This window comes from Neolamprologus multifasciatus, chromosome 18, assembly GCF_963576455.1.
Source record: "Neolamprologus multifasciatus chromosome 18, fNeoMul1.2, whole genome shotgun sequence".
NCBI classification, from domain to species: Eukaryota; Metazoa; Chordata; class Actinopteri; order Cichliformes; family Cichlidae; genus Neolamprologus; species Neolamprologus multifasciatus.
The window spans coordinates 36,174,512-36,187,011 of NC_140456.1; the positions used below are offsets into that span (position 1 = coordinate 36,174,512).

The 12,500-nt window shown below is 47.1% G+C and overlaps 2 protein-coding genes across 4 annotated transcripts in view; one reads left to right on the plus strand and one right to left on the minus strand.

Moving 5' to 3' along the window:
- The window catches only part of LOC146498569 (uncharacterized), a 242,972-nt gene that overhangs the window by 155,434 nt on the left and 75,038 nt on the right, over positions 1-12,500 (minus strand). The window lies entirely within an intron of this gene.
- Positions 6,389-11,428, plus strand: tyw3 (tRNA-yW synthesizing protein 3 homolog (S. cerevisiae)). Of its 3 annotated transcripts, none has more exons than XM_085141578.1 (6): positions 6,410-7,254; positions 7,775-7,855; positions 7,930-8,028; positions 9,472-9,543; positions 10,849-10,982; positions 11,066-11,428. In XM_085141578.1, exons 1-6 carry the CDS (start codon positions 7,087-7,089, stop codon positions 11,286-11,288), a joined length of 777 nt encoding a protein of 258 aa, XP_084997704.1. In that variant the 5' UTR covers positions 6,410-7,086; the 3' UTR covers positions 11,289-11,428. The 3 variants fall into 3 exon arrangements, with proteins under 3 accessions (XP_084997706.1, XP_084997704.1, XP_084997705.1); XM_085141579.1 differs by having other exon boundaries at positions 6,645-7,254; positions 11,069-11,428; XM_085141580.1 differs by lacking the exon at positions 7,775-7,855 and having other exon boundaries at positions 6,389-7,254.

Consider the following 12,500-nt stretch of genomic DNA (forward strand, 5'->3'; position numbering starts at 1 on the left):
GTTATTGAGGAGGGAGAGTGAGTTGGAGGCTTGGACAGAGAAATCCGGGGACTGAGGTGGTCAGACGGGCAGGCACGAATATCAGTGGTCAAAGTGAGTGGGCATAAGCCGACTTATCCAAAGGTAAGGCACTACTACCTGTTGAATTATTTCCAAAATGTGCCAAATTGGACATGAAAAAATTAAAGTCTACTCACTGAAATTACTGGTGAATGTCTGTTTTGATTTTGGTGAAAATCTCATGAGAGTTGAAAGTTGAAGTTTGAAAGGGTTAAAGTCCCTAAAGAAAGGGAAAAGGACAACAGTGAAAGGGTTAAAGTCCCCAAAGGGTTAAAGTCCCAAGTAGGATTTAGGGAATATGGTTATTTTATGGGTTTGAGTCCCAAATTGGTCAGACAGGTTGGACCTGGGTCAGTCATACACTTGTTTTGGGTGCTGATTGTTGTTTCAAAGTATTATAAATTTTTGAAGGACGGGGGTTGGACCACTAGGAGGCGCATTTCTCGGAGGTGACACTCCCTCCTGGCCAAGGATGCTCGGCCTTGACCTATCGGCGAATAGGGATAGTACGGTTGGCAACCGGGGAGAACTTGGGAACCTCCAAAATAGCTAGGAGTTTGAGTCTCCTGACCGTTTGGAACGGTATTTGCGCTTTTTTGGGTAGCAGAGGTGCGTCCTTGGGTCTTGGAGACTTTTAAATTAATTTAGGGATGTTAGAGATTAGACCAGAAACAGTTAGAGTCTGATACTGGTGAATTGATCGCAAAAAACTGATAGAGTTTATCCGCTGGGCGGTTATGTTAAATTTGCCGAAATTGTGCAGGTGTTAAAAGGCCTAAAAATCTGTGCAGTTGTAATATAAGACATCGTTGTAATATAAAATAGGAGATCTCTGTGTGAAAGGAGACTGTGTGTGTGTGAATGTGAAAAATGCAAATTAGTAAGCAGTGAACTGCTTAAACCATAGTTGGTTTCACAAATACTGCTGCAAACATTGTTGGATGCGTGTGCTTAAGGCGCCATTTATGTTTATTAGAGGGCTATAAATAAAGTTTTGAGTTGCCGTAGTGGATGTATAGTAATTGACTGAGTTTGGATATATATATAAATAGATTGAGTGCATTGTATATACTTAAGACTAACATATTACGTTCAGTAGTAACCTTTCTCCAGCAATAAATGTTGGTGTGTCTTATTTTTTAATTTCATGTGTGTGCTGTGAGAATTAATAGAGGTTTCAATTTTTTTGACTTGCTCTTTCTGATTATGAAAGGCATGTCTAAAAGACTCTTAGGAAAGCGTATTTTGAGTTATGTTCCTCAACTTCTGTCACAGTTTAGTAGTCACGTCTGAGGGAGCGCGTAGGTGCAGGTGAGGCAGTCCTCCTCTGTCTCCTTCTGGCCACCTGTGCCTCAGTTTTCTCACTCACGTTATTCACACATTAACACATACATATAGGGCCCTGGGGGTGGGCACATTAACCGGCATTCAGAGGACAGTCTGTTCATTCACCCTCACCTCTGGCGCTGGTGCCCGACTCTCAATTTTAAACACATGTAGACATTGAGGGTTCTTGTGCCCCTGCCATGTTTTAAATGCACTTTAGAGCAGCAACACCACATATTTAGTGGTATGACATATGAGCGGGCGGCGTGAGGTATGGGGTCTTCACACCCTTGTCACCATTGCGGACGGGGGCGCAGGGCCGGGAGGAGGAGCTGGCCATCTGGTCTGGGTCCGAGCTGGTGGGCTTCCCCTCTGGGGGTGCTGGTGCCTGGACCCATTTGAGTGTGAGTGCGTGTACTGCGTTCAGTTCTGTGTGTCTCCGTGTTGTGCGAGTGCTGAGTATTTGCATATGTGTGCACGAGGGTGGGAATGCATGTTTGTGTCTGTGTGTGCCTGTTTGTCTATGTCCATGTGCCAGGTCGGGTCATAGACCCCACCCCTTTGGGAACATCTGAAGCCCCTCCAGGTGTGGGGGCCTATTTCCCCCCACCACACTCCCTGCTGGTGGCTGATGCCCCCACCGTTGGTCCATTGGTGGTCCAGGGCTAGGTGCTCAGGTATGTAGTGGCTCACTCCTGGCGGCTCCTTGGCAGGGCCTGGAGCCCGTGGCTTGGTCGGGCCCCTTCTGGGGTGTGGAGGACCCCTGGCTCTCAGGTCTCTGGGCCCGGTGATCGTTCCACCCTGACTTTGCCAGTTCTCAGCAAAGCCTGCAGGGTTGTCACCATGGCCCCCTGTGGCTTCTGCACCGTGGCTGCTCCTGTTGACACCCCCCCCTCCCCCCCCCCCCCCCCCCCGTGGGGGGCTTTCCTCAGCTCTTTTCTAGGTGGGTGGTGCGACTGCCCCTCTGGTGGTCCTCCATGGGCTGTCGTGCTCTGGAGGGCCTCTAGATTTCTGGGGCCTGGATTTCCTCGATGCCTGCTTCATGTCCTGGGAGGCAGAGCTCGGAGTGGTTCGATGCAAAAGTGAATTTATTTACAAGTGAAAAGTGAAAGTGCACAGGAAAAGTCTCGCAGAGAGGTGGGTCTGAAATCAGAGAGAGAGGAGTTAGCGATATGCGCCGCCAGGGACGGGACATGACTGTACTGTGGAATGTGTGGGTGGCTTACTTGAGACAAGGGTGAACAGCACTGCGGGGGAAGCCAGAGAAGGTCCGGGGTGTCGATGAGCCAAGAGGGAAGCATCCTTCCAAGCGGAGCAGGTGAGGATAGTGAACAGGTGGGCAGGCAGGTGAGAGTGATCTTCTGATTACGCAGATTGACAGCAGCTGATGTCCTTACTGGCAGAGATGCAACTGAAGTGACTAATGTTGCTGTGAGCATCCCTAATGCTCTTAGAATTTGTTTTACTACAATGAAAACATTTTAAAAAACTGAACCATACTACTGTCATAGTGCCTCTATGTATTGGCACCTTGTCATGGTGGAGGGGTTTGTGTGTCCCAGTGATCCAAGGGACTATGTTGTCCAGGGACTTTTGTTGCCCCCTGGTAGTCTCCAAAAGCAAACTGGTCCTGTGTGAGGGGACCAGACGAAGAGCTCTTTATCGTGTTTTTTATTGTTTTATTTTTGCTGCTTGCTGTCTTGTTTTCTGTGCTCTTTGCCAAGATTTGGATGTAGTGCCTTGCTTAGGATTACCATAATGACCCTAATATCAGTAAAAAGCACAGAATTGCTGCTTTCAGGAACTGCTGGAATTTTGCAATTGCACCAGTGGCTCAAGAGACACGGTAGTTTGACACCGTGTTCACACATAAGGATGTTCATAAGTGCACGACGCACCAGGACATCCTGAGTAGCACTCAGGTGAAGAGAAGGGCAGAGCTGTTAACTGATCAACACCTGGTGGCGAGTTGGATCAGGTGGTGGGAAAAGATGTCGGACAGACCTGGCACACCCAAATTTGCCAGGTGCACTGGGAATGCCTGGCAGAGGCCCCAGTCTAGGAGATCTTCAACTCCCAGCAGAGCTACAAAAGCGTTTTGATGGGAAGCTGGGGACACTGAGTCTGAGTGGAACATGTTCTACACCTCCATCGCCGAGGCTCCTGCAAGGAGCTGCAACTGCAAGGTGTTGCTTGTTTAGCCTGTAGGATTTCTGACACAGCTGATGGGTACTGGCAGTCCAAATGGTTTGTGGCTCATAGCTGAAGCAAAAGCGCTGGTGTGGCAGATATTTGGTGAGGCCATGGATCAAGACTTTCAGTCTGCCTTGAAGCAATTCTGGCAAATTTTCATGCAACTGAGGAGGGAAGCAGTGCTCTACTCACACAGTGTATAGTGGGGGTGGGGTGCTGATGTGCTCAGGTGAGGATGTAGTTGGGAGTTGGAAGGAATACTCCGAGGGCCTCCTTAATCCCACTGACACACATTCTGTAGAAGAAGCTGAGTTTGGGGAAAAATGGCCTGTATGGCCTGTATTTGTACAGCGCTTTACTCATCCCTAAGGACTCCAAAGCGCTTTACACATCCAGTCATCCACCCATTCACGCACACACTGGTGATGGCAGCTACATTGTAGCCACAGCCACCCTGGGGCGCACTGACAGAGGCGAGGCTGCCGGACACTGGCGCCACCGGGCCCTCTGACCACCACCAGTAGGCAACGGGTGAAGTGTCTTGCCCAAGGACACAACGACCGAGACTGTCCGAGCCGGGGCTCGAACCGGATTACAAGGCAAACTCCCAACTCTTGAGCCACGATCACCACAACAAGGGGGACAACGAGCCCACTCCTGAGGTCACTGAGGTCGTTAGACGTCTTTGTGGCCCCTGGGGTGCACAGAGTTCTTGAATGCTGTGGGTGTTGTAGGGCTGTTTTGGTTGACACACCTCTATACCATATCACATGGACATCTGGATGGTATCTCTGAAATGACAGACTGGGGTGGTGGATCCCATCTTTGATAAGGTGGTGGGTGTTCAGGGGGATGACACTACTCAACCCCACTGGAAAGGTCTATGCCAGGGTACTGTGAGTCTGTCCATCAGTTCAACCTCGGATAGAGGAGGAACAATGCAATTTTCAACTTGGTCGTGGAACACTAGACCAGTTATTTATCCTTTCACAAATATTTGAGGGTCTGTGGGAGTTTTCCAAACCAGTCTACATGTGTTTTGTGGACCGAGAGAAGGCATTTCCTGGGTTCACTGTGATGATAAAGGGATTGACATGGTCAGCAATGATCAGGTAGCCTGTAACATTTAAACACTTCTCAGTGGGGGCCAAGGAGAGCAAAGTGTGCCAAGCAAATAATGTCACTGTCATATTATCATCTGTCTTTGTTGTTTTTAATTTATTTGAAAAGAAAAAACAACAAGAAAATATTCCCCACGTCATTATACCCCCAGCAGCCTGAACTGTTGATACAAGGCTGGATGGATCCTGCATGGATACTTTCAAGTTGTTTATGGCAAATTCTGACCCAGGAAACAACAGGAAACAAGACTTATCATACCTGGCAATCAATGTTCCCTCTAATGTTTCACATGTCTGAGCGAACACACAAACTCCCTGAGCGGTTCCTTGGACCACTGTGAGCGACAGCAGACGTGTGCACTGTGGTCACACCAGCATCCAATCCATACAAGTTACATGTTTATTAAAGTAATCAAATTACAGCATTTATGTTAGACTACTTTTAATTAACTGTTCATGACCTGTGCAGCATGTTAACACTATTAGAAGTAAAAATAATTTGAACTTCAATTTTGAAAACACAACTTTCTTTTTTTTTTTATAAAGCTCTGACCTGTATTATGAGTCTGTGGTCTGGGAGAGAGTCTGTAACTCTGTCTGCAAAATACAGTAAATAATGACAATGCTGGGCAGTTAATGATATAGTTACTACTTCAAAAAAGTAACTGAGTTTTGCAAACAACAAAGTTTTTTGCAGCTGTTTACCTAAAAATGCAGCCAAGGAGTTTTTTTAATAAACATTTCAAACTATTTACAGAACAATCAGCTGTTCTGCATCAAATCTGATGCCACACAAATTATTTGTGCCAAAAAATAATTTCTGTCCACTATGAGATGAAGGAGAACAACAGCCTGATACCTGCAGGCCTGACAGCAGCAGATGTGTCACTGCTGTAACACCTGTAACATTCAGCAGTCGCCTCATTGTTCTGACACACACAACAACACTATTGACTACACTACACACTAACTACACACTAACTACACACTAACTACACAAGATTTGTGCTAAACGTCTCAAATCTCTCACATCTCAAACACGCCGTCACTCCTAAAACTTCCCCCTCCCTAAACAACTAGATGCCATGTTGCCATATCATTCTTTGATTGGTCGACATGGTGCATTTTTCCACCAATAGGAAAGGCTGAGGGCTTGTTTTTGCTCACACGCTTTCGAGCGTTTTCCTTATAAAACGCCGTTTTTCTTCCTGCAGTAAATATAAACAACGACAGTATTCAGGAAGAAAACCAAACATTGCAGATATTTTATCATAACTCTGGTTTTACTGGCCGATCAACACAATTTAAAAACTGGTATAAAGTCCACACTTTGTCCGTCAGTTGTTCGTTTGTCCTGCTCACATCTCCAATGGTTGTACACGTTGTCATTAACGTGGCTTCACTCCACATCAACCACGTTGATTAGCTGCGTATATACGAATGTGAATCGCACATGGCTGGACTATGGGATAAGGTGGCATCGCTCTGATCCCATACAGGAGCAGCCAGTCACTGACTAACACTGCAAAACAGAATTGTTAAAGTTTTAAGTTTAATTTCAATTCAGGTTAGATTTTCTGTGCGCAGAGACCGTGCCAGCAGTGCGCAGCTTAGAGGGAACATTGCTGGCAGTGTTTTTTCCAGTCTTCTATTGTCCAGTTTCAGTGAGTCTTTGTGAACTGTAGCCTCAGTATACTGGTCTTAGTTGACAGGAGTGGCAATTTCTGTGGCAACTTTAGTCCATCTGTTTCATTTCAGCGTTGAACCTGCTGTGCACTGAGAGATGCTTTTCTGCATACCTTGGTTTTAACAAGTGCCCTTTTTAAGTTACCAGTGCCCTCCTACAGGCTTGGGGCAGTCTAGCCTTTCTCCTCTGACCTTTGGCATTTTCACCCAGAGAACTGCAGCTCGATGGATATTTTCTCTTTTTCATCCTGTTCTCTGTAGAAATGACTGTGAAAAGTAGATCAGCAGTGTCTGACATACTCAAACCAGCCCGTTGGTCACCAAGCATACCTTAGTAGCGTATGCTTCAACTTCAGCAGTAACACTAATGAGCCCAAGGACACTGTTATTATAAAAGAGACACACAAAGAACTTCATATTATTGCATGGAGGCCTTTTGGCTACCGAGACGAGAGACTCGCTTCTAAAAGGGCCATCACCCGAAAAAGGTCTTTCCCAGCTACACTTCCACTTAACTACAGCAGATGGCAGTGTCGCTGCTGACTGCCCTTCATCGGCTCCAGTCCCACTGAAGAAGAAGAACCAGTCCTCTGTGAAGCTAACAGCTAACATCCGTGAAGTAAAACGGGATGAAAGCTTAGTAACGCCGGCTCATGCGACAGGCAACCCGGGTTAAAGTAGCGGCCAGGCGTCAGGAGCTATGGAGAAAAGCTTCGCTCAGTGGAAGAAGCAGAGCCTGAACAAAGCGGACCTGAGTAAGAAGGGCGCCGTGGACGAGGCCATCGAGCCCGTCGTGTCTCTGCTCAACAGCCGGGAGGAGTACTTCACCACCAGCTCCTGCTCCGGGAGAGTCATCCTCATCGACGGGGTGAATCACACCGCACACACTTTTATTATGGAGGGATGTTTATGACAAATACCTGCAAGAAAACTTTTACCTTCACATTTTATTCCTCTAATACTCCTGCACTGAAATAAGCGGAAACATGAAGCTGCGGAGTAGAGCAGCTTCAGAGAAGATGAGACTCATTAAAGGCTCCAGTTAATTTCCTGGATCTGGTTGCTGTAGTTTGCAGACTGTGTGATTGTGACTGAACTGATTGTCAGCACATATCAGCTGCTGGAAGTGTCTGACCTGACTGCTGTTGCAGTGCTGCAGACATGCAAAACTCTGGGAGCCGTTCATCATCATTATTGTTGTTTTCTGTCTCCACTGTGACTATTCAACATGTGTTGTCTTGGTTTCATGTTCTCTGGTGTTTTCTTAAACTGCAGTTTGTTTGACATCTCACCACAGAAACCCTCCACACACAATCACTCTGACTGCTGTCGGAGCAAACAAACAAACATGGACATCTGTACTGAAACATGCTGTCCCTCCTCTCTAGGCTGCAGACAGCAGTGCTGTGCAGAAGCTGAACTGTGCCTGGCTGTTTGTCTCACATCACAAGTGTACCTCCGAGGACCTGGTGAGGCTCGTGGTGTCCTGATGATTGATAACTGTCATGGCTGAATGTTTCTCACATGCCTGTGTGTTTTCCAGCTGTCTGCTCTGGCCGGCTGCTCCGGTGACGCTGTGTTGAAGTTTGAGCCCTTCGTGCTCCATGTTCAGTGCCGACGGCTGGAAGACGCACAGCTGATGGTGAGTCTTTCTTTGGAGAAACTAATAATTTGTCACATTTTCTGGTTATCTCTCAAAGGCTGCTCATCTTTTAGGCTTGAACGTGACCCTTATGCTTAGTGACTTGTTTCTGCCGTTCATGTATGTCAGTGACTCTGCAAACATTTAAGAAGCACAACAGGAGTCCAGATCTTTGCTGACATGAAGTTTCACCAGTGTTTCTGTGTAATCTGAGTACATGCTGATGCCTGCATGTCTGTAAAAGCTTTTGCCAGCTTTACTGCACGCTGTGCAGTGTTGGACCACACGCTGTCGCTCCTTCAGCTCTGCAGCGGTGGGGCTGTGACCAGGCTTCAGGTGCTGAAGGTCCATCTCAGGTTGTTGGACCTGCTGAGACCAAGGATGTTTTAGTTGTTCATAGTAAGAAATATGAGAATAAGGAGAGTGAAACACCAAACTGTGAGGGTAACACTGACTCAGGTTTCATACATGAACATCCAGCTTCAGGTGCTCTGTTTACGTGAGGAGCTGTGAAAGGTGAAACCTGACATGCTAGCACACAAGTGAAGGTTTTTTAAACCCACGACGCTGCAGTACATGCTGTGGTTTGTGAGCAGGGCAGTGCTACCACAGCTCCCACTGAAGGTGAAACACTAACTGTCACAAACTCACTCAGCCTCAAAGGAGCTAAAACACATGTCGCTCAGTGAAACAGTTTCTGTGGTGATGAGCTCATTAGGATGAAACCTCACTGACCTGTTGGAGAATGACCTCAGACATCTGTAATGTTTTACAGTTTCTTTGGCTCCGACGTGACGATCGTTCCCACTCATGGCCATCCACACATGTACACAGATACCTGCCCACTGTGGAGCTGCTCACAGAGATGCTCTCACACACTGTTCAGTCAGCACGGCAGGAAAACTGTGACTGCTGTGAATTCTGCTTTTTCCTTTTTACACTTTCACTTTATATGAAAGTGATTTACCAAGAAAGACCTTTTTGACACACATGCTGCTGTCACTGCTGAACGTGGCACACGCTTCACTGACAAACCCTCTGTCAGCTGTAAAGCAGCTAGCTCACGCCTTAGTGCAGGGGGGTCCAACTCCAGGCTTCAGGGGCCGGTGTCCTGCAGGTTTAGATCCCACCCTGGGTCAGCACACCTGAATCACATGATGAGTTCATTAACAGGCTTCTGGAGAACTTCAGGACATGTTGAGGAGGTGATTGATCCATTTAAATCATCTGTGTTGGATCAGGGACACATCTAAACCTGCAGGACACCGACCCTCCAGGCCTGGAGTCCGACACCTGTGTCACTATTGTCTAACATTGTCAACACAAAGTATCAGGATCAGCTCGAACACCAAAGAGGATTGTTTAGGATCGAGTCTCAATAATGTATCCAGGTAAACTGTGTGTGTGTGTGTGTGTGTGTCTAACACGTGGTCTCACCTGCAGCATTCAGTGGCCATCGACTCCGGCTTCAGGAACTCCGGCCTCACTGTTGGCAAGACGGGAAAAATCATTACGGTAAAAATGAGCTTGAATCCTTTTGGTCGTTACACTCATACCTGTGTGTGTGTGTGTCTGTGTGTGTCTGTGTGTGTGTGGGGGTATTTTCAACAATTACCATGTTTATATTTGCATGTCATGCATGTCATTTGCAGACATGCACAGCAGGTGCATGTCTGTTGTGAGAGGGCTTGCACAGGAGGAAGAGTGGGAGTGAGGTTGCTGTGATTGGGGGGAGGGTGAAGGCCATCAAAGTGATTATTGGACAGTTTACAGATGGCGTTCTTATTCATCAAAGCTAGACGCTGAGCAACAAGTAGAAATATAAAGAGTTTGACAGTAGTGATAAAAGCACACAAACAGTAAACATTAAAGTCAGCTGACCTGGGGGGGGGGTTGTTAATCAGTCTGAATGAAGCTGCACATGTGCGGGGGGGCAACAACGAGACACATCCCAGAAACAAGAACCAAGCTGGTGTGACTGCTGGTGACATCCAGCTGGACCCTGCAGGCTGCACAGGTACTCCTGCACGATGACGCACCGTCGTGATGCGACTGAGCTGAATGGATCAGAGTAGACTTCATGCGAGTGGCAGCCTGTGCTCGCCGCTAACACGGCGTGGTATCAGCAGCGAGCACAGACGTCTATAGAGCAGCAGCCTGACTACCATCAGGTGCTGGATGAACTCATGTATAAGAGCAGCACTGAGACGGTATGATCGATGCCACCAGGCCACATCTCAGTGACAGATTCCCCGGACGTGTTGTCTCATTGGAACAAGGCTGTGATGACAGCAGGGCTCCAGCTGCAGCGCTCTGTGATGGAGAACTGACGGAGAACTGACGGGTTCTGTTTCTACACCAACACTCAGAGTTTACCACAGATCTTCACCCAGTCACACACATGTTCATGCAGTTGTGTTTTTCAGGTCTCATTTTAGTCCAGTTCAGTTTCTTTTATATAGAAACTGAATATAAACTTTATATAAGACCAACTCACAGCAGCATTCACACACACACACATACACACACATACACACACACACACACACACACACACACACACACACACACACACACACACACACACACAGGGCATCTCAGGGTTCAGTATCTGTGGTCTAGGATACTTGAACACATGGCTCATGAAGGCTGGAGTAGCTTGAACCTCTGATTCGACTCTCTGCATGCTGAGCCACAGCTGCCCACATGTGCGTGCCCTCTTTGTGTAATACAGTTACAATAAGTGTAATTAGACCTTGGTCGTTCTTCCATAATCTTTAGCACAGTAATAAAACGTCTTTACTGCATTTGTCCCTGTAGGCGGTCCGCAGCACCCATGGCCTGGAGGTTCCTCTGAGCCACGATGGGACGCTCCTGATTCCACAGGAGTACATCACCTATCTAACACAGGTAGCCAATCAGAAGCTGGAGGAGAACCACAGAAGGATATCCAGGTCAGTGTGTTGGTTGGTCAGGTCAGAGACATGCTGGAGTCTCACTGGTTTCCTGTCAAACATGATTCTCTCTCTGCTGCCAGCAGGTTCTACCAGAACCTCCACTCAGCCCTGCTGACAGAGAAACCCCAAAGATCCCAGATCCAGGATCCTCAGGATGCTCCGGAGACAGAAAAGGAGGAGAGGAAAAAAACCAGTGTATACAAACGGAGGCGAAAGAGGGAGCAGCATGAGGCAGGCGGTTGCCATGGTGATGGGGACTGTAGTGTGCCAGGGCTGGAAGACTGTCTGGACCTGTTCACGTGAACTAATGGCTCAGACTGGTTTCACTGGACTCTGAGTTTCCCAGTTTTCAGTTTTAGAGATTGTTAGTGTTGCAGTGATGGTGGGCTTTCATCACTGTGATCACCATGGTAACAGTGACATTAAAGCAAATACAGAAAAGACTGAAGGGATCAGTCGTTTGAGTTATTTGTGTATAGAACGAAAACATAATTCAAAGCATAAATGTAAACTTGAAGTGTATTTACAGGCTGTGACCACTAGAGTGCAGCAGTGCTCAGAAAGTTACACTAGAGTGGAGGCCGAACACCTCGACCTCAGATACAGAACCTACAGTGTGAAGCAATCCTGGCACATGAAGCTAAGACGTATTTACTGAAACATATTTTGATGCTAGCAGCACACATTCAGAAACATCTTTCCTTTGATTATCTCTGAGTCTCTGGCTGTGTCCCAATTCAGGGTCTGCAGCCTTAAAGGCCGCATTTTAAGGCCGATTACGTCACAGCGACGCCACGAAGGCCGTTCAATAGTCGACCTTAGAAAATGTGATGATTTTGTGGATAATGAAAGTCAGTCATATATCCACAAACAGCTGAAAGTCAGTGATGCTGCTCGGTTTGCAGTCCTGAATATCACGGCACAAGCAGGATTCACTGCACTGTTAATGTTAGCTCTGTTATATTGCTGCCTCTGTTCGGTGGTGTCGAGCCAAACGGACTTTAACGTGTGTTTGAACGAGCTGACGGTTCACTCGTTAAGCTGAAAGAAAGATGCTTTAATCACAGCAGTCACACATGTGTCCACTGTACCATCTGGAACTCTTCTTGTTTCGTAATAACACAAACACTAAATCCTTCTGTTTGTAGCAGTGTGTACACCTGAGACTGTCACCTGTGTGTCCTGCACTCTCTCTCTGTTTCTTTCTCTCTGATTGTGGAATAAAAGTATGAACATGTGTTTATAAGTTACACTTGTGTTTGAATCCTGCAGCTTATCACACATTTGATTTCCATGTGTGACGACTGCAAGTGTCCAGAGCAGGGGTGTCGAACTCCCGGCCTGGAGGGCCGGCGTCCTGCAGGTTTTAGATCTCACCCTGGATCAGCACACCTGAATCACATGACTTCGTTACCAGGCCTCTGGAGAACTTCATGACATGTTGAGGTCGTCATTGATCCATTTAAATCAGCTGTGTTGGATCAAGGACACGTCTAAACCCTGCAGGACACTGGC

Bases quoted from the DNA above. Each gene is read 5' to 3' on its own strand.
- tyw3 (XM_085141578.1), top strand. From the start codon at position 7,087: ATGGAGAAAAGCTTCGCTCAGTGGAAGAAGCAGAGCCTGAACAAAGCG. The intron at 7,255-7,774 runs GTGAATCACACC...CCTCCTCTCTAG, and splicing joins GAGTCATCCTCATCGACGGG to GCTGCAGACAGCAGTGCTGT. The intron at 8,029-9,471 runs GTGAGTCTTTCT...TCTCACCTGCAG, and splicing joins TGGAAGACGCACAGCTGATG to CATTCAGTGGCCATCGACTC.